The sequence below is a fragment of the Tiliqua scincoides genome, chromosome 12, assembly GCF_035046505.1.
Source record: "Tiliqua scincoides isolate rTilSci1 chromosome 12, rTilSci1.hap2, whole genome shotgun sequence".
NCBI classification, from domain to species: domain Eukaryota; kingdom Metazoa; phylum Chordata; class Lepidosauria; order Squamata; family Scincidae; genus Tiliqua; species Tiliqua scincoides.
In genome coordinates this window covers 17,885,048-17,907,704 of record NC_089832.1, presented here as the reverse complement: position 1 = coordinate 17,907,704, position 22,657 = coordinate 17,885,048, and the positions used below count along the sequence as shown (strand labels likewise).

Sequence of the window (22,657 nt, the reverse complement as noted above, 5' to 3'; positions counted from 1 at the left end):
AGGAGTCATCCACTAAAATTTAGTGCTGGGAGAGTTAGGATAAAAGAATACACTTATTTATGAAGCACATAATTAATCTTTGGAACTCCTTGTCACAGGATGCAGTGATGGCATCTGGCCTTACTGCCTTTAAAGGGTGATTGGGCAGATTTCTGGAGGAAAAATCCATCACAGGCTACAAGCAATAAGGAGTATGCACAATCTCCTGTTTTTGGAAGTAGCGTGTCTCAGAACGACAGGTGCAAGGGAGTGGCACCAGGATACAGGTCTCTTGTTGTCTCCTGTGCTCCAAAGCATTTAGTGGGCTACTGTGAAATCCAGGAAGCTGGAGTAGATCAGCCTTTGGTCTTTATCCAGCAGAACTCTTCTGATGTTCCTATGTGAACTTGCTAACCTGTTAAGTCTCAATTCTCAGCTTCATATTAACCAAGGTTTTCGCAAATCAAGATTCCTGGCTGTGCAAGCAGAGATGGTAAAGGGGAAGAGAGCTTGTGGCTATTCAGAATTCCTTTATGTAGGGAAAAATGTATTTTGCATCATGAGCTGGCCTAATCTGTGGTTACGCTCAACCCTTCCCCATTAAAAAACCCATGAAAAGCATAACTATGTTTCCTGAATGGGAAATTATCTTCAACAGACTCCTGGCAGCTACATCCTGTTATGCAACTTAAAACATACAAAACCATGCAAGTGACTGAGTTTCAGTTGAAAATTGTGGAATCCCCCAAAGCTATAGGGAATTCTTTCTCCCTTCTTAAACTATATAGATTTTTTTCCCAAAGCTGCAACCACATAAACATGGAGCATCTAGAGGAAAAGGATTTTTTTTTTTTTTTGGAGCAACAATCTTAAAAGCCTAAGGTGCCTGTTCTCCAGACAAATTCAGGAATATAGTACCGGTATTTCAATATACAAGAGAACAATGCAGGCCAGGAAGGACTGAATTGCAGACATAATTGGTGACCTGTGGCAAAGAAGGATAACTAATGAATCCAAAGGTTTATCTCCCAGTCTAAATGAGAAGTTGCACAAACACTATAACCTGTCATCGTGTCCTGCTCTCTTGTGCTAATGGAATTTGATGGACTTCTGATGTGCGTGTTTACTCACAAGTAGTCAAGTGTGCCTCAATTTGATGAATATGGAGCTCAACTCACACTCCAGAAGTTGACCCTCCCCCACAAAAGTAAAAAAGGATAAAAAACAAGAGGCTTGAGCAGCTGGTAAGGTGAACGCATTCTAAAGCAGGTGGGTCACAATAGTGTCATTTTAGAAAGTGGATTCTGGTGCTAAAAAGTTTGGGAGCCACTACCCTAGTATTTCTCATCCATCTCATTGCAACAAACAGATAAATGCGCAAGGCAAATCTTATACGTGAAGCAACTTAAAAAGCTGCGTGTTCAACAGACTATATACACTTAATGAGAAGGAACAAGAACGCAGGCGCTTCCAACTCTATTTGCACTGTAAACATTTACTGAAAAGCTAACATTGCCGCTGACATCCACAACTGTGGGGTTCCCTCTTGCTTGTGGGCTGTGAAGTAACAAACAACAGCAGCTAGAAACACTGTTAAAGCTGAACAGAGGAATTTGTCCTGACAAAACCGATAACTATGGGGCGAACTTGGCTTCGTTCAGAAGGCAAAAATTTAAATATATACAGGTTTGAGTCACAAAAAAAACTATTTAAAGCACTACAGTAGTTCTGATTGGAGTAACCATGGACAAACCAGCAGCAGGTAAACTACAGACTCTGCAAGGTGAAGCCGTCTTCTCCATCATCCTCATCTTGTTTGCTTCCAGTTTACATTCTGCTGCTTGCCGAGATACAGAAGGCGGTCGCAGTGGCTGCTCTAGGGGCCAAGTGCAGAGGAACGTTCTAGGGAAGGGGTCTCGATCCATCCCAGATTCCATCCATTACACATTGCTCAGAGCAGCTACACCAGGAAGAACTTTACCTGTAGGCAGTCACACACACAAGCAATCAGCTTATTTTAAGAAACCATCCTGCTTTCTGAGCATCTGCAAGTGATCACCAACAGCCCTTCATTTCCTGGGAGTGGTCAACAGAGAGGCGTATTTGGGAGACTTCATCTCTGAAGTATCAAGACCAGAAACTTGAACTAGACTCCAGGGAAAAACTGGTAGCCAACTAACAGCCCAATCCTATCCATGCTTTCCTGGGAGTAAGCCCCACTGACTCTAATGGGACTTACTTCTGAGTAGACACGCATAGGATTGGGCTGTTACATGTGTTGGGTGTTCAGACTTTATACCCTTTGCAGGCTAGCTGTGAACCCTTTTGTGTGGTTTTTAAAACGCTGTTTTAAAAATTCTGCAAGCACATATGCTCTTCATATGGTATCAAAAAGTACTCACTGGTTAAGAGAGTACTTAGCTCTCTCTGTATATACGATATGCACCTTCTTTTAGGAGAGTCAGTTACAGTGGGCTTTCCTTATCCGTAGATACTCAAATCTGTGGATTCTGAGCCCACAGATATTGAACCAGTGGCCAGAGGGCCTCAGAGTACCCCACCCCCCCAGACGCAAATGGATGTTGCCAGTGTGAGCCAGAAGTGACTTCTGGTTGCATCCTGGATGCTTCTGAGGAGGCCAGGAGGACACACATGACCTCCGGAGGGCCTGGCACGACTCCCAGGTAAACGATTGTGGCACTATGCTGGCCTCCTTCATTATCCGCAGGGGTGTGTGTGTGTGTAATATGATTAAGTTCATTGCTGGGGATGGGTGGGGGGCATTATTCAAGATTTTGAATAACTTTTAAGTTGTTTTGCTAGACATGGACCCAGAGCTGGTCAAGTCTGAAGGAAATGACTAGCCTGTACACTGTGGCTAGCCATGAAAAGCTATTTCTACTCATGCTAGGACTGAAAATAGTTTAAGAGCCAGGAATACGGAGCACAGCAGTAGAAAACCACTGAAAAACCCTTCCAGGTTCTGGATGCTGGTGGAGGAAGAGGGACAGCCTATTTGTTACTACAGACCATTGCCCTAGAAACAGAGCTGCAGAACCCAGAAAAGTCTCTTGGGAGTGACATCGCAAGAGGCCAAGTAGCAAAACACTGAAAACCACTATACTGGGGATTGTCAAGGAAGATGAAGGAACAGACACAATACCTTCTAGAAGTTCCAAGCTGGCACCCCCTCCTGTGCTCACATGACTAACTTTATCTTCGGTGTTCCATTTGGCACAGCACGTAGCAGTGTCTCCACCACCTGCCCAGCAAAGCACAGTGGAGAAATTTTAGATGGCTCTGGATGCATAACGAGACCCTGCTGCCAGTGAAGACCCAGACTGTTCAAACTGAAGACAAGGTCTCCTGGACGTGGACGTTTCAGTAAAGACCTACTGACACTCCCTTACGCAAGTACAGCTTAAGTGCCAGAGGTCTGTACTCCACCTGAAACATTTATTTATGCAACGGAAACATTTTGAACAAGTTTCTGTAGTGGTTGAAACACAGGATATAAATATTTCTATAAATTATGCCTTAGTGAGTGTACACTGTGGTAACCATGCTTTTTTGTTGTGTAGTGTACAAAATTGGACTTAGAGGAGCATAGATGGGGCTGCATTTCTATTTACAACTTGTATTTTAAAACAAGTTATTATTTGCATTTGTACTAGTTGGAGAGGAACACAAGTACAGTGTTACTGAGTACAGCAAATCCTCACTTAATGTCGCTTTGTTATAAAGTTGATGAGGAAAACAAATCAGTTTCTGGCCGGGGTCACTATCTGTGTGGAATTGCATGCCCCCCCCCCAATATGTCTGTGTGACTTTTCTCTGGCTTAGAAAGCTCCTATTTAGTTCAGTGCTTCATATTAGAAGTGTTTTGGGTCTTTATTAGAAGTCTGGTGATGTTTTCGTGACCAGAAATATCCTGTAGGAATGCGGCTCTTGTTTACATAGATCAATACAGTTGTGTTATAAGTCACTTCACTGGAAGCTGCGGTTTCCAAGAACCTATCAACAACTTTAAGTGAGGACTTGCGGTACTGTACTTCCTTTACCCACCACTTTTGTGCCTACAAAATGCAGTGTCCCTCACAAAAACCAGAGCCATCACACCTGTGCAGAAGTGCAGCATGGCTGCCTTTAAATAGAGCATGACTTCTATATCATCATGAGGGAACACTCCTTTGAAATAAAAAAGGAGCTAAGATTTTCCTATTTGTTCAGCCAAGAGGTGGCAGAGGGAGGTGGAACAGAGAGCTCTTACCAATGATGGTGATGCAGCCTTTGCTGGTGACTTCCACAACTTTATCCATCAAGGCTTTGGTTCCTTTGGCAAACTTGTCCCACTCAAACACACCAACCGGGCCATTCCACACAATCTGCTTGGCTCTGCCCACAGCCTCATCAAACTTCTTGGTGCTTTCAGGACCACAGTCCAAACCCTGAGACCGGAAAGAGGAATAAGTGCTGCTGTCACTTCACCTGTAAGATGAGACAAGCCATGGGCCCTCAAAGCTTCTCTGCCAGGCAGCGCCCGTCTCTGCCATCCTTCACCTACCATCCACCCAGCAGGGATCCCGGAGGCCACAGTGGCTTCTCCAGTTTGTGCATTCTCATCAAACTTGTCCGCAGTGATGAAGTCGACGGGCAAAGTAATCCGCACGCCATTCTTCTCGGCCTTTGCCATTAGATCCTTGACAATTTTTGATCCTTCTTCATCAAAGAGAGAATTGCCAATCTGGAAGCAGAAGAGAGTGCATGATGGAGCCATTGGCCTGCTAAGGTTGGGAAGAAGCAAACCAAGAATCTCAAAAGCAAGATCTGTTTAAAATTCTCTCTTTACTGATGGGAGTTGCTTGTGGGCAAATGAGCCCAGAGGGTCAGAGAAAGCCCCTTTTCTGCTTGCTTTCTGAAAGTCCAAGTTGGTTTCAATTGACCAAAAGGCTTATAGTAGCCTAGAAGTTCTGGGGGTGAAAGTCATTCTTCTAAACAGCACACAATTACTCTGATTTCTTAACTTGCACCCTGAATTCAAGGCAAGCACGAATACTTTATTTAGCGGTTTGCCAACAGCCTAATCATAATGTGTATGTCTTCATTAAGAAGACTGCAGGCAGCACACACAGGAATTTAGACATCACAGGCTGCATACCTCCATGTTGTTGAGTACTTTCAGGAAAGTGAAAGCCATTCCACCTCCAATTATCATCTCGTTGACTTTATCCAGCATGTTGTTGATCAGCTGGATCTTATCCTGAACTTTTGCTCTGATGAATCAGGGTAAGTGAGGAAAGAGGAAAAGATGAAAAGCAAATCATTAAACAGATAATTAATGACAGGGCTCTGGGATGTTAGCAGAATTCCTTTTCATGTTCTAGATGTGTGCAAGACGGACAAATTATCAGAACTGCCCATCACAAACCACAATGTTGCTCATCACTAGGAGACCCAAACCCAAATATGGGTCAAACAAGTGTGCAGTTTTTACAGGTGCTTTCCTCAACCTGTTCACTGAAAGGCAGACTTTCTTATTCTACCAGGCCTTTTTATGGCTTTCTGCCATTTTTATCCCCAGATCTGGTTTTAGTTGCAACGAACTGGCTGCAATCCACTCCTTCAATTTCAAAAGAAGAGTCACCACCATTGAGCAAATCCACCTTAAGACTCACTAGTAGACAAGGCTGCATCTAGATCTAGATCTGCATTTGGCCATAGTTGCATAACAGGCAGTGTCAATTTACAAACAGAACGGCTGAGTAAGGCCTCTGTACTCTGAACCCTGGAGGAAATGTCAGACACAGACTATTCTGATTAATCTGGCCCATAACTGCATACATCAACCAAGCCTGGGAGTTTTAAAACAATTTTAAAAGCTGCCCAACACAGCATCACTGAGACAGGGCCTCGCAGACAGGCTATAAAAAGAGTTGGCTTTTACAGAGATCATCATCTCATCATTCCTTGTTCATCATTCATCGTTAAACACACATGAACTGTTCAAAGACATTTTAAGATAAACCCAGAAAGATGCACTGATGGAGAAAATGGTTTTGTTCTTACCCTCCAAGGATTGCTAGAAAGGGATGCTCCGGACTCTCCAGCGCCTTAGCAAAATAGTCCAGTTCTTTCTTCATCAGGAAGCCAGCAGCTTTTTGAGGAAGATTGACACCCACCATGGAACTGTTGCAGTGGAAGAGGGAGAAAAAAAATCACTCTGTAACCTACAGTTTACAGATTGATCCCTGTTCATATTTTTTGGATCCCAGAGGGCAGAAGTTGCCAAATTTACCATAGTCACACTGCCCTCTGTGTTGCACATGCAGAGTTCAGCACCCAGAAGTAGTTGGCAATTACAAAGGACACACATGCCACTTACTTCTGGGTTACAAGCACACAGCGTGACCTGGAAAACGGTGGTGAGATGTTTGGGCTGGCTGACAGGCTGTTTGTGCAGCAAAAATCCCATGCATGGAGTTCTGCTCACTACATCTCTTACTGTCATTTTCTGGGTCACACCATATGCTTGCTGCTGAAAGAAAAGCATCCTGCAACACCCCTGTGCAGTCGACACACCACCCCACACACGGGGGGGGGGATTAGGCAGGGTGCTGGATCCGGCCCATGGGCCGGAATCTGGAGAGCCCTTGGCCGAGAGGCATCCTGTCAACTTGGCAGATGAGATTTAGAATGTGTGCAGCAATTAACAAGCACGCCCTCATCCCCTGGAAAGAAAATGCAAGTGGGTTTTTGCTGCTCAACAGTCTACTGTACTACGGAAACCAAAATTTTCCACTAGGCTGGATTTCAATTGCACTTCAGGCCCTGCACTGGACACCAGGGAAGGGGAAATTAAGTCTGCATAGCTGAGTCACTGAAGACTAAAGTGATCACGTGAGAAGTGGTTTTTTCAGTCTCTATGCCAGAAAATGCTACACTGTCACTGCAGGCAGATCTCATTTATATTTACTGCAAGAGAAACTTGTTTCAGGATATTGGCAGTGATCCAAATGTGGAAATCAAGCCTTTCGGAGAATGGAATGCTAGTTTCTAAGGCTCAAAGATGAGCACTGAGCTGGTTCATTTACAACAGAATTAGTATTTCCAATACAGAGCTTCCTTGCTGAACTCTGAAGGGCAGTCACTAGCATAAGACAGCCAGGTTAAGCCAACCTACATATCCAAGGGGCGGCTCAAGGGCAGGCAGAAGCCAGCCCCAATGACAAAAGCAGAGGTAACTGACCTGTGGGCTCTGTGCGCAGTTCCAAAAGCATCATTGACATAAACATCTCCTAGTTTAGAAAGCGATGCCCTGAAAGCATCCACATTTGCTGCATCGGCCTTGATCTGGGGATAGTAAGAGAGAACACACATCCGTAAGAGCACAAGGAAAGCCTTGCTGGATCAGGCCAAGGGCCATCTAGTTCAGCTTCTTGGATCTCACAGTGGCCCACCAGATGCCTCTGGGAGCATACAAACCCGTAAGTGTGTGACGATTATTTTACTTCATTAGCATGCACTACAAGTCATCAAATCACTGAGAAAATGTGTGCACATACAACATGAGACACCCTTAAGAGTAAGGAACATTTCCAAGAGAAAAATAACTCCTACTCCCATCCACCAAAAACTCTTTTTCAGCCCTTCTGGTCATGTTTGTTTTAAAAACATTTTTAAAGTGGGCTTGATTTTGGCATTTGCGACAGGGTCTGGGAATGATATCCACAGGGTTCCAAGGACCCAATGAAGTCTTTCGTTCTGTAGAATGAGTCTTCTCCATTACTCTTGGTTTACAGTAATGCTGTCAATTGCTTCTCAGTCCCCTCAACCAATCCGCTTTATTTAATTAGATTAACCGCTCTTGCTGGACCCAGGAGGAGGCTCTGCTGCAAGATGCAGAAGCCAAAAGATTTTCATTTTTTCTCAACAGCAACTAACACTCTGCTAGCTGAGACACACACCCAGTTTGTTCTTGCCACAGCGTTCGTTGGCATTTACAACCAAGTACCCTTTTTGCCTCAGGTCTGCCAAGTCAGTCGCCCTTCGCTTTGCTGCCCAAAAGTAACGTAACAGCATTCCAGGAGTGTAGACAACCCCTACAAAGACTCTTAAGATGCAAGACAAGAGCACAAGCATCATGCTTCTGAAAAGGGGCGGAGGGAAGACTTTCTAAACTAGTGGGTCCCAAACTTTTTAGCACCCTCCTAAAAAAAGTTTCGCTTACCAGCCGTTCAAACCTCTGTGCTATAATGGTGACTGAAGAGCAGTGTCCCGTCCCCCCAAGCTGCAGGTTGTTTAACCCTTGATGCACATAGGATAATCTACCCTGTCAGTTTCATGAACTACCAAAAACTGGGTTGCGACTCACTGATGGGCCACGGGCCCACAGTCTGGGAATCGCTTCTTTCTAGAGAGACATGAGCTGCGTCCTGAACGCACTGCATTCTAAGCTATTGTCAAGGGTTGTTCTCTCCTCACCCTTCCAAAGGGACCTCAATCACTGGGAGGGTGGGGTACGCATTTCTATCATACCTGAGCCCTCCCCCTTGTCTGGGGTGGGAGAAGAAAAAATAATTTGTCTCATGCGTATTCAGCCAGTTGTTGCCTTTGCTTCAGCCATCCATCCCTTTTCTAAATGGATGTGTGTCTTCATCAAGACCCATAATGAGCCAATTATGTGCAAGGCTCAGCCAAAGGAGGCTGCACAGGGCCATTTCTTCACATTCAGTAGTCATTCAGAGCAAGTGGCATACATTAGAATTTACAGTGTAACAAACGACAAGGATGAATCCAAATTACAGACTGGCTTCATTTCAGCTGGGGAAATTTGGCTTCATTTCAGCTGGGGAGCAAGACTAAAAGGTCATGGCAAGGGGTCAGATGCCAGAATCCAAGCCCTCTCTCTCTCTCCAGAAGTTCAGTTGCACGTATTTTTATTGCTATGGGCGGTGTTCTGTATCAACCTGTGAAAAGGGCATCGTACTGTGTATCAGTGTCCTACACCCTCACCGCACCAAACAGGAGCCAAGATTGGAGGCGTAACGGGGTCAGGGTGGCTAAGAAAAGACACCACTTGGGACCAAGTGCTCTTGATGACCTTCAAGAAAATGTCAGAGACACCAAATGGCATGGACACCCAACGGCTGCCTGGAGCAGAAGCGAGTTCTGCACTTGAGCACAGGGCTGAAAAATCCCAACGAAGCTCAGAGCATCAGACCAGCAACAGGCCCCAAAGAGGAAAAAGCCCTCTTTTGCCCGAGCACACTTTCTGCCACACAAAACACCTCCTTATCCAGCAGTATTGCCATTCAACCATTTCATTATTCCTCCCTTATCTGCTTTGCTGGCACGCTCTGCCCAGCTGTCCTAACACCATCCTAAACGGCAAGCTGCGTAGAATGCCATTCACGTGTTTTGACATATTTGCACATGAAACTGGCAAGCAGAGCCAAGCGTTACTACATGCTAGAAGACGAGAGTGACTCTCTGGTAACATCAAGGAAAAAGTTAGTTAGCTGCAGGTCTGAGCTGCAGCAGTGATCAGGCAGACCAATGCACGAAAGAACTTCCAAGTGTAAGGGCATTATCTGCCTCTTGTTAAAGTAAAAACCAGCTTCTTAGTTCACAACAAAGGCAGATCTCCCTGGCTCACTCTTCCCCTTCTCTCCACAGTGCAGGAGACAGTGTGCTAGCCCAAGGCCTGCTCCCACTCTCTCCCCACTGCCACCCCAAGAGCTACTCAAGTAGGCCTTTAGGTTGCAATCCTGTACACACTTTCCTGGGAGTGACTAACTTGCTATGGCCTTTCCAAGAGCGCCGAGTGTGGCTCATATGGCAGAATGAGAAAGGGGGCAACAGAGAAAACGGAACAGAAGACAGGTGCCTCACCTTGTTCCCTGACGCATCCTTCCCTTTTCCTTCCTCTTCTACGTGGAATCGGAGATTCTCCAGGAGGATGACTGAGCCATTAGCAGGGCTGGCACACGCCTTCTCCACCTCTGGGCCCACACAGTCCTTCAGGAACAGAATATCCCTGCGAGAGGATTCCAGACACAGGGCCTCAGTTCACCAATATCAAGGATACTTCACAGGAATCCATTTAAAGCAAACCCCACCCCGAAACAGTCCCCAAACCGTACCTGCCCAGCAGTGTTTTGAGTTCTGCAACCACCGGTTCCAAAGAGAATTTGTCGGGCATGGGGACACCATCAGGTCTGCCCAGGTGGCTCATCAGCACCACGGATTTGGCTCCATGGTCCAAACAGTGCTTGATGCTTGGGACAGCTGCCTTGATCCTTCAAAAGCAATGTTGTAAAGGGATTAATCTGGGAGTTCAGGCGTAGGATGTTCCTACAGTGGCCTCTCCTGAGCACTAAGCTGAGCACACTAAGGTTTTAAAAGGAGAAATTATGCGTGCCGATTACAGAATCAAGGGGCCACAGATGACAGAATCAGAAGGTTCACCAATGCAGAAGAGCTCTCCGTTTTCAGCCCCTCCAGGGATCAAATCTGGAACTTTTAAGGGAACAAATAATAGTAGATATAATTCTGAGTTGCACTCCACTGGAAAAACCAGTCAGCCAAATAAAGTAGAGCTCAACCACAGCTCCTGCTAGAACTTCCAGGAGGTCTCTTACCTTTGGTTGTTGGTTATTTGGTTGTTCTTCATGGGGACATTGAAATCAACCCTAAACAAAATAAAAACACACAATGTAAAATCTTTTTAAAGGAAAAATTCAAGGCTATATTTGCAGGGGAGGGTCTTGTATGTTGCACAATCACAATTTCCACCGTTCTGTATCGTGGTAAGGTACACACGCCCGCCTGCCCAACCCACTCTCAAAATTTTTGCAGTGGTTCTTGTGCCACACGGTTCCCTCTCCATACGGGCATACAAATTTCTAAATCGATACCAAGTAGCATGGCTAGTCCATCCATGCAGCCACCAGATGAGGGCTGCATCAGTGGCAGACTACAAGGGGACAGCGATTCTGGGTGCGTTTCACCCCAAGTTGGCCAACTCTGCCACCCTCCAACCTGTCGCCAATGCAGGCCGCAGTGTTCTGTTTCCTGCTCATTTGCTCAAGAAGCTGATCATTCTCCTCCTTGTGCACCACTGTAAAACCAGGAGCATGGGAACTCTGGTTTCATTTACAGGAACAGTGCATATGCGGAAACTAAAGGTCTCACACTTCTGGGTTTCCTGCAGGCACACAAGGAGGGGAGTAAAGGTCTGGGAAACCCTGGCGTACAGCACACGCCTATGCATGTCTACTCAGAAGTAAGTTCCCTTGTGTTCAACAGGGTGTACTCCCAGGAAAAAGTACATAGGATGCACATTAAGGATTGAGCCTTAAATACCTTAAGGATGCTATGGCTTAAAGCAGGGGTGCCCAAACCTCGGCCCGGGGGCCACTTGTGGCCCTCAGGGGCTCCCAATCCGGCCCTCGGGAAGCCCCCAGTGTCCAATGAGCCTCTGGCCCTCCAGAGACTTACTGGAGTCCGTGCTGGCCCGACGCAACTGCTCTCAGCACGAGGACGACTGTTCAACCTCTCACCTGAGCTGTGGGACAAGGGCTTCCTCCACTACTTGCTGTTTCACATCTGTGATGCAGCAGTGGCAGCAAAGGAAAGGCTGGCCTTGCTTTATGCAAGGTCTTTTATAGGCCTTGAGCTACTGCAAGACCTTCATTCATTCATATAAGTTCCATCTCTAATAAATTCATTTATGTAAATTTATTCAAATTTTAAATGTAAATTAATTCTTTTTTTTTCCCCAGCCCCCAACACAGTGTCAGAGAGATGGTGTGGCCCTCCTGCCAAAATGTTTGGACACCTCTGCTTTAAAGGATGCAGCCTTAAATACCAAGGAGCATCTAGAAAGAAAGATACAGCTGAAAGGTAAGGCAAGGGTAAGGCCTAAGCAAAATTTTTAGCAAAAATGTCCCTGCTCTCTACCTGAGCAACCACAGATCAACGTTAGGTTTTATCACACACAGCTCACTATTGACCAAGCAGGAGTTTCCTGGACTCTGTAGCACAAATTCAACGAAACAGTGACTTACATTATCAAATGCTCCTCTCACAAGGCTGTGGAGAGCATTACTCAGCAGCAAACTGGCACATGTTGTAGCAGGCCAGATGGAACTGAAATTTCAGAAGCCATTTCTACAGCGCATGCCCAATGCTCAAGGAGACAGGAAGTTGGGTTGTGTAATAATACAGTAAAGGGATGAAACTTACTCACAGGATTGCGGAACTCCTGAATCTCTAGACTTTGTATAGATGAGTCAGTTCTGAGCAATTATAACATGGAAATGTGGCACTGATGGAAAAGGTAATAGGCTCTTACAATTGCATGTGCCTTTTTATTATACAAGCTTTATTATTAGGAATTATTTCCCTATCTGTGAGGCCCCAAGCTATAAGATCATCCAAATTCAAGGGGAATGAGATCAGGTGACAATGTGGGCTACAAAATGAGCAAGGGAAATAAGAAATTCTGTTTAGGAAGGAGGATTGCCGTCCGGCAGCAAGGACAGGATGACCAGCTCCTCCAGTTCACACCCTGCCTTTCTTTCTCATGCAACTTACAACCCAGGCAGGACCCTGCACCCATCCAAGTTGCTCACATGAAGGTGTCTCCTTGATACCTGTTTAACCAGCTCAGGACTCCCATCTGAAACTCAGTGCTGATGTATTCCCTAGTCTGATTCTGGCTACAGCTGGATGCTTCTAATCTGTGCAGACAGGACAATCAAACCAAAGGCCCCAGGTCTGACAGGCATGGTGAAAGCAGATGCAGAGCCAGGGAGAAGAAGCTCTTCCAATAAGAGAAATGAACTGACCTTCCCAACTCAGATGACCTTGAGGAAGCCTTGCAAACTTAACCACATATGCAAGGCTTGGACAATCCAAAGCCCACCTACTTGCTGCAGAAGAACATGCAACGGTAAACATTTCTGAACAGAGGTTTGTACAACAATCTTTCCAGACCCAGAAGTGAACACCTGCAATTAAATCAGCCTTCTGCCTGGCCAAGAAGGTCATCTCATGGCTGGTTTTACTCAGGCACAACAATAACTGTTATTTAATTCATAACAAGATTTTCTCGGGTCGGTTTTGGTTCCCGGCATCAAGCCTACAACCCCTCATCTAAAACACACACCCCAGCAGCAGCGTCTCCCAGGATCCTCTGCCAGGATTGAAATAGTGCCTTATTTCCACCCTTCCTTGTCAATCAAGTATCGGCCTGAAAGGCGAGTCCTCTTCCTTCCATCTATGGATTCAGCTCATTAAATGAATCAAAGTCACAGTCACAAAAATGAGACTTTTTGGACTAATTCAAAACGAATTCTAAAGACATTTGTTATCATGCAGGAAGAACAGCTATTTAATGATCATTTGTGCAGTTTACATGCCCCAAGGGCAACCGAAATCCTGATCTTGTGGTGTTTGCCTGCTTGCAGCAACAATTTCTGGGAACAGAGATCCTGTGCCAGATACAGAGGCTGTGCAACTCTCAGAATATACTTAGTGGGATGCTAAATCAAGAACAAGCTGCAGAAGAGAGCAGGCTCTGAGCAAGGCTTGCAGCAGAAGAAAGGAAAAAAACAAGTAAGCAAGCTCTGTAACAACCCTGCAAACCTTACCACAAGAAGTTCACACACATTCCCTTCGCATTCACACAGTTCGGCTTCCACCTGCTTTGAGGTTAAAATGCAGCGGTGTTTTTATTAAAACAGGGGCTTTTTTATGGCTGACACTGAGCACTGAAAAAAGACTTGCAGCTTATTAAACCCATCCAGAAACGAGTTTGCATCTGAAGCTATCTAAAGTTAGCCTGCCCTTTCTTCAAATAGCTCAGGGAGGCTACAGGTCTTATCTGCAAAACAACCCTGCAAGGCAGGCTAGCCTGAGAAAGCCTAACCATCAAGGTCAAGTAAAGAACTGAAATGAGGTCTCTCCAGCCCCAGCCTGGCAAGCTGGCTCAGCCCACATCAGGCCATGATGCGAGGGATTCCCACCCCACATTCTACCCCAAAGGCAACCCTGGCCATCTAGACAAGAAAAGAGGCTGGAGCACACGTGCAGTGCAGCCTCATCCACAGCTCAAGGCTGCAACCCCCCACTTTCCCTGGGAGCAAGCCCTAGTGAGTTAGGCTTTAGGCTAACCATGGAACTTACTTCTGAGTAGACACAACCAAGACTGCGGTGCATCTTAAAACCAGACCCGCAAAGCACGCGTAACGTGTGAATGGGCCCCAAGTGCCCTGAAGACCCAGGGAAGAGACTGGGCCTGCGATCTTAGCAAGCCAGCGAGCAGGCCTGCAATGCAGCTGGGGTCGAGACGGTGCAAACGCGCCCGGGGGCTGCTGCTCACCTCATGACCACCCTCTTGTCCTTCACGTCCACCTTGTCGAGGGTGAGCTTGTTGGAGAGAGACATGCTGGGCTCTGGCGCGGTCCTGCTCGAGCAGCGGGCTTGCAGCTCTCCTTCCTTCCTGGCGCAGCGGCTGCAAAGACCGAGCGCGCGGCCCGCACCAGGGTCACCCCGGCGACGGCCCGGGCAAGCCCCGCCCCAGGCGCGCCCCCATTGGGCGGCAGGCCCAGGCGCGGTTCCTGATTGGCTCGCGGGTGCCCGGGTCGGGCAGGCGTGCCCGGGCTGCTGCAGGAGGCTGGTCACGTCTTGCACGGAGGCTGCCCGGAAAGGGGAGGAGGAAGGTGGACCCCCCGCCAGAAAGTGGGAAGGGCGGGCTGCCTCTTGCAGTGTGCTCCTTGCAAGCTCCTGCACGCTTTTCCTGGGAGTAAGACCACTGAACTCAATGGGCTTGCTTCTGAGTAGGCTGTGCACTGGTTTTGCATGGAAAGGCAGCCAAGAGCAAAAAGAAGTGCTCTGCCTGCACCCAATCCCATGCAGAGCTACTCAGAAGTAAGCCCCATTACAGTCAGTGAGGCTTACTCCAGGGGACGTGTGGGTAGGATTGGGCTGTGAGCACCTTAAAGACACTAAACCAGTGGTTCTCACACATTTAGCACAGGGACCCACTTTTTAGAATGAGAATCTGTCAGGACCCACCAGAAGTGACGCCATGACAGGAAGTGACATCACCAAGCAGGAAACATTTTTAACAATCCTAGGCTGCAATTCTAACCACACTTACCCAGGAGTAGGTTCCATTAGTGACCAGTTAAAAGAATGTACATAGTAGCTTGTTCAAAGTACAGGTTTGTTACGTTTTCCTAAATGCAGTCACATCAAGTCTTAATATATTAAAAATAAAATTTTGAAGTGAATGGGGACCCATCTGAAATTGGCTCATGACCCTCCTAGTGGGTCCCAACCCATCGTCTGAGAAACACTGCACTAAACGCCAGAAGGGAGAGTTTGAAACAAAGACAGTTGATGGCACTTTCCCCTCTTGCTCTGAAAAGCACAAACATCCCACATTAGGAGGTTCTCACTCCCCTTTATTTTTAAGCCAGGTGAGCTGTCAACACTTTGCAGGCTTCGGCAGTGTGCTGGCCCAACAATGAGGCTCCATTTCTGCCAGAACTTCCACTGCAGTAACAGGTGGCCTTACAAGGAAGCAGGGGGCCTTATCGAAAGGCATCAGGCAGACAGTCTTCAGGTGCAGCTCTAGCAGGTGAGGGGGAAGTTGCACCCACCAGATTTCTGCAGAAAGGCTCACTGTCAAGCTGAAAGACCAAGGCAGTATGGGGGGGGCAGGGGGCCCGATGTGCAAAGCCAGCATGCAGCTAGACCAGGGGTGTCTAACCCGTTTCATACAACAGGCCAAACAGCATTCATGGTACCTGCTGAGGACCAGAAGTGACATAATTAAGCAGGAGGTGGTGTCATTAAGGAGATGATGGCCAAACATAAGCACTTTGTTCTCAGAGACTCATTAGCTGCAAATGAAAAGAAAGTGAGTTTTCAGCAGGAACCCCACAGTGGTGGTCTTCCCACCCCCACCAGCAGAACTGAGTTTAAGTCTCTCAGATGTAAGAAGCCCTCAGGTTTCCTTGACAACTGGCTGGAGCACAAGTCCAGGCAGTCCATAATAGGCCTCTCTGTCCTTCCCAAAAGCTGTTTACAGTTTTCCCTCCCAGTAGTTCCTTCTTCAACCTGTGTGCTTTCAGACATTCGGGTCTGGTCAGTGGCGGAGGTCCTGCCTTTGACCTCTTCCTTGAGGTTCTTACTAGGGGGCCACGTTGTCCAGCATCCTTTTCACAAGAATCCTAACAAGTACTGGCTGTAAATCTGGATTGTCCTCTCCTGCGAGGAATTCCACATTCACTTGGCATCCAACTCAGAAGGGCTTTTCAACAGGAGTGTTTTCTGTGGGTGGAGAAGGAGTGCTCTATTTGTTTTCTAATTGTGCAACAAACACACCAAGTCTGTGACATACATACTGGTTCTGTTGTAAAGGTCTGCCTAGAAATTGGAACATACAGAGGTTGAAACAGCCAGCTTTTGCTGACCCAGCACTATCAAACCCAAACATAAACACTGGAACACATGCAATGCGCTTGCACAAAAGCCCCGACACAGTTGGCCGTAATTTGGGGAGTCTATACTATAATGTTATGCTTAGGAAGGAGACCACATAGCTCTACATTGTGTGAAACTGAATTGACAAGATTAACAAGGAACTCATAGGCAACCTGTCCTTTAATGCTACATCATAACATTTACAGACCTGAAGGCACATTCTTGACAGGATTATAACTGTGACATACACAAATATAAAATAAAATGTATTATAAACTAATATTGCACAGTGTTTATATTTCTTTTCGATAACCTCCAAGTGTTTCCTGAAAATCAAAACAAATATATATATATATTTACTTACGGCTGGGACAAAAACAGACTTTGCAAGAAGCTCAATTGTTAATTTCCAATAAAAATTGAACAACCCATTTCACAGAAGAGACCAGAGGAAGCAATTCTTACTGACTGAGCAAGTGGCTGTTTACAAATCTCTCTGGGTTCACACAGAATGGAAACTTGCAAAATCTACACTTGCCAGCTGGGAGCATTTAACGCCATATAGCATATAAAGGAACCTATTGTCATGAGACTTCACCAAGTCTTGGCCTGTGAAAAACAGTTGCAAAATTGTAGCATAATTCCACAAATATAGTTTAAAAATATTTATTTTATTTAAAAGGCAATAGGAAAATCCAAACTAAACTTATGGTGGCACAGAGTAATTTGAGCGGTGAGACTGCTGTGGAAGTCTCCGTGTTCACCGTGTTCTGTTTAAATGTACAATCTCTGGTCTAAGTTCAAAGTGTTTTTGTGTATTTATGGCAGAAGGCACCAGTGTACCAACCAACCAACCAAACTTTCCCCTTGAAGCATGCTTTCAACATTTAAAAAAGGCCTTCTGCTCTCAGAAATGGGATGGAACGTGTATTTAATTGAATAAGTGTACATGTGGCACTTTAAAAACTAAAAAAAGAGGACAGTATTCAGTTCACTGGCCAGTTGTCTACTAAATGTAGGCGGGGGAGGGAACTGTGTGAACTGTGGATGAAGTGTGAATTCTAAATTGAATACATACCTACAAACATACACACCTACAAAACCATGTTTTGTCCAGTATCTTAAACAAATCAGAAAGCAAAGTCTTAACATATATCCAATGGTGAAAAATGGCAAAATAAATACAATTAAATGCAATACATAGTATTTTCTGCAGTCAGATTTTTGAGACTGTTCCAAACACACACACGACAATATATTAGAACTCTTGATAAAGAAGTGTACTCAAGACAAAGAAACAAACATATTTACAGGCATAGGACATAGACGTTTTCCATGAGTACTATATACATTCAAGGCATGAAAACAGTTTTGGTTTTTCCAATTAAAGCTGAGAATATGTTTTTTGTGAATATATGATATCCACAAGGTATCCTGATCAGGTTTGGCAGAGAACAAGCAGAGGAATTCTGCTGCCTGCACATGATTTATGATTACTTGTGCCATCTGAATCAGCAGTGGATGAGGCAGCCCCAAGTTCTGTAAAAACTGAATCAGAGACTTGCTTTTATCAAAATTATTCAGAAATGACAAACGTTTAAGAAGCATTTTGTAAACTGAGGAAATGCATAGATAATTATGCATAGATAAACCATGCTTGTCCAGCCTCAAAGAAAGGAAGGACCTTTCAACTAGTGTTAAGTTGTTTGGTTCTTCAAAATGTAGAAGTAAAGAAGGGAGGGAACTGATCCAAACAGAACAAGAGGGAACTGGAAAAGGTGCACCAAGGTTTCTGTTTTGTAGAGCAAAGGCAAACATCATTTTCTTTAAAACTCCACAACTTTTCGTCTTGATTATAAATATTACAATTTTTCTACAGAACATAGGAACAGCCCCACTGGATCAGGCCACAGGCCCATCTAGTCCAGCTTCCTGTATCGCACAGTGGCCCACCAAATGCCCCAGGGAGCACACCAGATAACAAGAGACCTCATCCTGGTGCCCTCCCTTGCATCTGGCATTCTGACATAGCCCATTTCTAAAATCACGAGGTTGCGCATACACATCATGGCTTGTACCCCATAATGGATTTTTCCTCCAGAAGCTTGTCCAATCCCCTTTTAAAGGCATCCAGGTCAGACGCCATCACCACATCCTGCGGCAAGGAGTTCCACAGACCAACCACACACTGAGTAAAGAAATATTTTCTTTTGTCTGCCCTAACTCTCCCAACACTCCATTTGAGTGGATGTCCCCTGGTTCTGGTGTTATGTGAGAGTGTAAAGAGCATCTCCCTATCCACTCTGTCCATTCCCTGCATAATTTTGTATGTCTCAATCATGTCCCCCCTCAGGCACCTCTTTTCTAAGCTGAAGAGGCCCAAACGCCGTAGCCTTTCCTCATAAGGAACGTGCCCCAGCCCAGTAATCATCTTAGTCGCTCTCTTTTGCACCTTTTCCATTTCCACTATGTCCTTTTTGAGATGCGGTGACCAGAACTGGACACAATACTCCAGGTGTGGCCTTACCATAGATTTGTACAACGGCATTATAATATTAGCCGTTTTGTTCTCAATACCTTTTCTAATGATCCCAAGCATAGTATTGGCCTTCTTCACTGCCGCCGCACACTGGGTCGACACTTCCATCGACCTGTCCACCACCACCCCAAGATCTCTCTCCTGATCTGTCACAGGGAGAACTGAAACACACTGTATGATACATGATAGGAGAGTTTCAAATGATCTACGATTAGATGTATGTAGTTTTCTTGATGTGGTGCCAGACAGTAAAAGTAATAGTTTTTCATAAAAACCTGATTAACATGCACAAGTTGTTGGGGAACATACCAAGCTATAAGACTGGAACTAGATGTCTGATGGTTAACAGAGGATTAACTGTTTGTCTCCAGCAGTTGGTGGGGGGGGGGGAAGGGCACTTAAGACAAAAACAGCAGGAATGGGGAGGGGCAATCCTTCACCTGCTATCTGCTTTGCTTCTGCACCCCTTGCCTCCTTTTTCCTATTTGTCCAGGAATCCAGTTTCCAAACCAAACTGGAACAACAGCAGTGACACACAGTTGGCTTCTGTTCCTCTTCCTGACAGTTCCGATTTCTCAGCACTGGGACCAACTGCTTCGGAAGATGGTAGATTCGCCATCACTGGAAGAAGCCTTTAAGCAGAGGCTGCGTAGCTTCCTATCAGGGATGTTGTAGCTGTGGACAGCCAGCACTGGCAGGGGCTTAGCCTCAATCCAGTAGGCCCAAATCTATGATTCTATAATCCAAGGGTGGGTGTTCAGTTAGTCCTGGAGGAGTTCATATTCTGCCTGAATCAGGGTTGTAGCTTGGAGATGCCCGAATACAGATTCCATGATTCTGAATGCCATCAATGACTGAGAGCGCTTCACAAGCTTTAGCTATCGTATCACCTACGGCTGTCCCTATAGAAGTCTGACCTGGACTGGCAACAGTTGTCTACGCTGTGGTCATCATTTGATTGCAAAATTAGAATTGGGAATCCTCTGTTTTGCCGCCAAACATCTACGTTCCACCCCAAGTCCTACTGATATCCAAAATACATACAATGCTTAACTTTGGCTGGATAATGCTGAGGATTTGCTCATTCACCTCTCATCCAGAGGTTAAAAACCAAGACCCCCCTCCCCCAGCACTTCCTGAACATCGGGGCTTGCTGGACATTACCTCACTACTTTAAGTAATGTAAACATGAGATAAATGCTTCCATCATCTGCTTAAGAGAGACCAGAACATATAGTGCGTCCTTTGAATCACTGGGGGATCCATGCCAGAACCCCCTGCGGATATTAAATTTCACAGATCAAATCTGCCAAGGGAACCGGCGCAGCAATTACTTGCCTGGGGTGCTGTACCTGGCCTTCTGGAGGTCATGGACAGCCTCCTGGCCTTCTCAGAAGGCTTCATAGATGCAACCAGAGGGCATCTGCATTTTGCGCCAAGTATTTCCAATCATGTCCAGGAGGGGTTTCGAGGTGGGGGGATGCCACACATGGCCTCCCAGCACAGTGGAACACCTCCCTGATGCAACCTGAAGTTGCTGGCACAAACATTTTGGAGCCTTCTGAGGCCCTCCAGCTGCAGGGTCGGTATACACAGATACTCAGATCTGCAGATGCTGAGCCGTGGACAAGGAGAGCCCACTGTACTACTTCCTCCGCTATGCTGAGCAGGCAGCTCTCCATAGTAAAGAGATAAAATTTAGCACCTCCTACTCAGTAAATTTTTAGTGAGAAATGTGGTGTACCAAGTACCAATTTGTCTTCATTTTAAAAATTCATGATCTAAACCACTCAATGCATTCAAAAATCTGCAATAAACATATTACCGATACGAGCCTCTGTCAGAAAATATTAGCTTCATTTTAAACAGTCACTAGTGCAGAAAAGTCCAGATCCTGCATCTGTCTTTATGTAATCCTAGCAGTGCTGACACGACTAATTATTCTTATCGTGACACAAAACAAAATAGCAAACAGTCAAATTATGGTCACCCAACTGCAGAAGCAGCACTGCAGCCAGGGCACCACCAAGTTGGGATAATTTCAGGTCATTTTCATGAAAAACAGTCTAGTGCTTCACAAAAGGTACCTTGTGACTATCAGGGAGAAATGGAGAAAAATTTCAGATCTCCTTTTTAATATGGACACTCAGAGTGCGAAAAGGGAAGCAAAGTTGGAAGTGGTGCATCTTTGGGACTTCTGAACAGTCTTGGATCTTGGCTCAAATCTGCCTGTTTTCAAGTTATAATGATGTGCACCTTTCAGCGGTTTCAAGAAAAATAGGAGGAAAAGTTAGGACAAAACATGACATGCACACCTTGCTTTTTTGTATGATGAGATTGAGCCAAAAGCAGACCATTCCCACCACACTGGGTACCCCGGAGTGGTCACTGGTTGACAGCCACTGCAGGAGTGTACTAGTCTGAAAGGAGAGAAGGAAACAGCAGGATTTATATCATTTGAGAAAGGAAAAACCTGCAGTTTGAGTTCTCCAGGAATGCCTTTTTTATATGGAGTGGATTACAAAGAAGTCCTGAAGTCATGTAATAAGGCACATCTGTTTTGAAGGGGGGAGAGGCACCCCTACTCCCAGCTTGGTTCCATTCATATTCATTCACGCTCTAAAACACCAGCAACATACAAAGCTGGATCCAAGTGCTGGTGGCTTCCTTGCCCTAATCCTAGAGGATGCCCAACGTTAGGGGGACTTATCAGAAGGCGATGCAAACACTGTTCCACCAAATTGCTCAGTTTGTTGGCGTCCAGTGTGTGCTCCATCTTGGGGTTTTTTTTCCCGTTTGCTCTGGCTTGTTAATACTGACAAAACAGTGCAGATACACTTACTCTCTTATGAGTAAGATGTGAATGTGTTGGGGGGGGAAAATTGCCCCATTCGACTGAGCAATTTAAATCCCAAGAATTCTAAAAAGCACTCACAGTACAGACAGCGAACGTCCAGAAAAGATCAGTGCAGGAAAAGAGGCCTGGCCTGCCCCACCCCAAAGGAGTCTGTTTCAGAGAGCGGTATCGTCTTCCTCCCGTGAGTCCCCAACTAGAAGAGAGTGCTTGTCTGGCTCGTTGAGGACGATGCTGCTGAGGGACCGTTTGTCCGAGAGGAGGGAGTTTATGGAGGCCCGGCTGTAGTTGACAATTCGGTCCATCAGGCTCAGTTTCGGGGACTCCGGTCTGGTTTCGTCAATTCCGATGTGGACGCTGATCACCGAAGGGCTCTTCTGCTTCATCTGGCTGGTGGCTTGGCGTTCATATTTCTCACAAGTAGGCTTCTTGTAGCTAAAGGAGTGTGGGGAGAAGGACACAACATTTTGTTCTGCATCTGTTTGAAACTGGGCTGGAATGTTTAACTGATTAAGGGTCCAATCCTACGTTCGCACCACCAGCTCTGGGAGTTGCAGACGTGCTGCAAAGTACACTTGTGGCACCCTTGGAGTAAGTGGCACTGGCGAGGAAGTCTGCACCAGCCCATCCCTGCCACTGCAGGAGCCTCAGTGCCGGTGGGTGCAGGGGCATGGGGAGGGCAGCAGCAGGGGGTGGGGGAGGCATTCTTGGGCAGGGGGAGGGACCAGTGGAAGCCTTCTCCACCACATTCTATCCCCTGTGTCTTAGAGAGTCAATGCAATTACTCC

At 46.0% G+C, this 22,657-nt stretch overlaps 2 protein-coding genes across 4 annotated transcripts in view; both read right to left on the bottom strand.

The window, feature by feature from the left end:
* Positions 1 to 1,454: 1,454 nt before the first annotated feature.
* On the bottom strand, positions 1,455 to 14,541 carry PGK1 (phosphoglycerate kinase 1). Its single transcript, XM_066640041.1, has 11 exons — positions 14,366 to 14,541; positions 10,620 to 10,670; positions 10,122 to 10,277; positions 9,871 to 10,015; positions 7,226 to 7,329; positions 6,046 to 6,165; positions 5,138 to 5,252; positions 4,544 to 4,723; positions 4,250 to 4,427; positions 3,143 to 3,241; positions 1,455 to 1,960 (listed from the first exon to the last, which is right to left on the bottom strand). Exons 1-11 carry the CDS (start codon positions 14,428 to 14,430, stop codon positions 1,920 to 1,922), a joined length of 1,254 nt encoding a protein of 417 aa, XP_066496138.1. The 5' UTR covers positions 14,431 to 14,541; the 3' UTR covers positions 1,455 to 1,919.
* Positions 14,542 to 16,638: 2,097 nt separating this feature from the next.
* The window catches only part of ATP7A (ATPase copper transporting alpha), a 48,617-nt gene continuing 42,598 nt past the window's right edge, over positions 16,639 to 22,657 (bottom strand). For all 3 annotated transcript variants that reach the window (XM_066640279.1, XM_066640278.1, XM_066640280.1), the window contains one exon: positions 16,639 to 22,304. In XM_066640279.1, the coding sequence (XP_066496376.1) occupies positions 22,028 to 22,304 (277 nt within the window). In that variant the 3' untranslated portion in view covers positions 16,639 to 22,027. The remainder of the gene's footprint in view (positions 22,305 to 22,657) is intronic.

What these genes read in the sequence shown, in the direction of transcription:
- PGK1 (XM_066640041.1), bottom strand. Translation starts at nt 14,430, where the DNA reads ATGTCTCTCTCCAACAAGCTCACCCTCGACAAGGTGGACGTGAAGGAC. An exon ending in TTTCTAGCAATCCTTGGAGG is followed by an intron (nt 5,253 to 6,045) that starts GTAAGAACAAAA and finishes CTGATTCATCAG; the next exon opens with AGCAAAAGTTCAGGATAAGA. An exon ending in AAGTACTCAACAACATGGAG is followed by an intron (nt 4,724 to 5,137) that starts GTATGCAGCCTG and finishes TTCTGCTTCCAG; the next exon opens with ATTGGCAATTCTCTCTTTGA.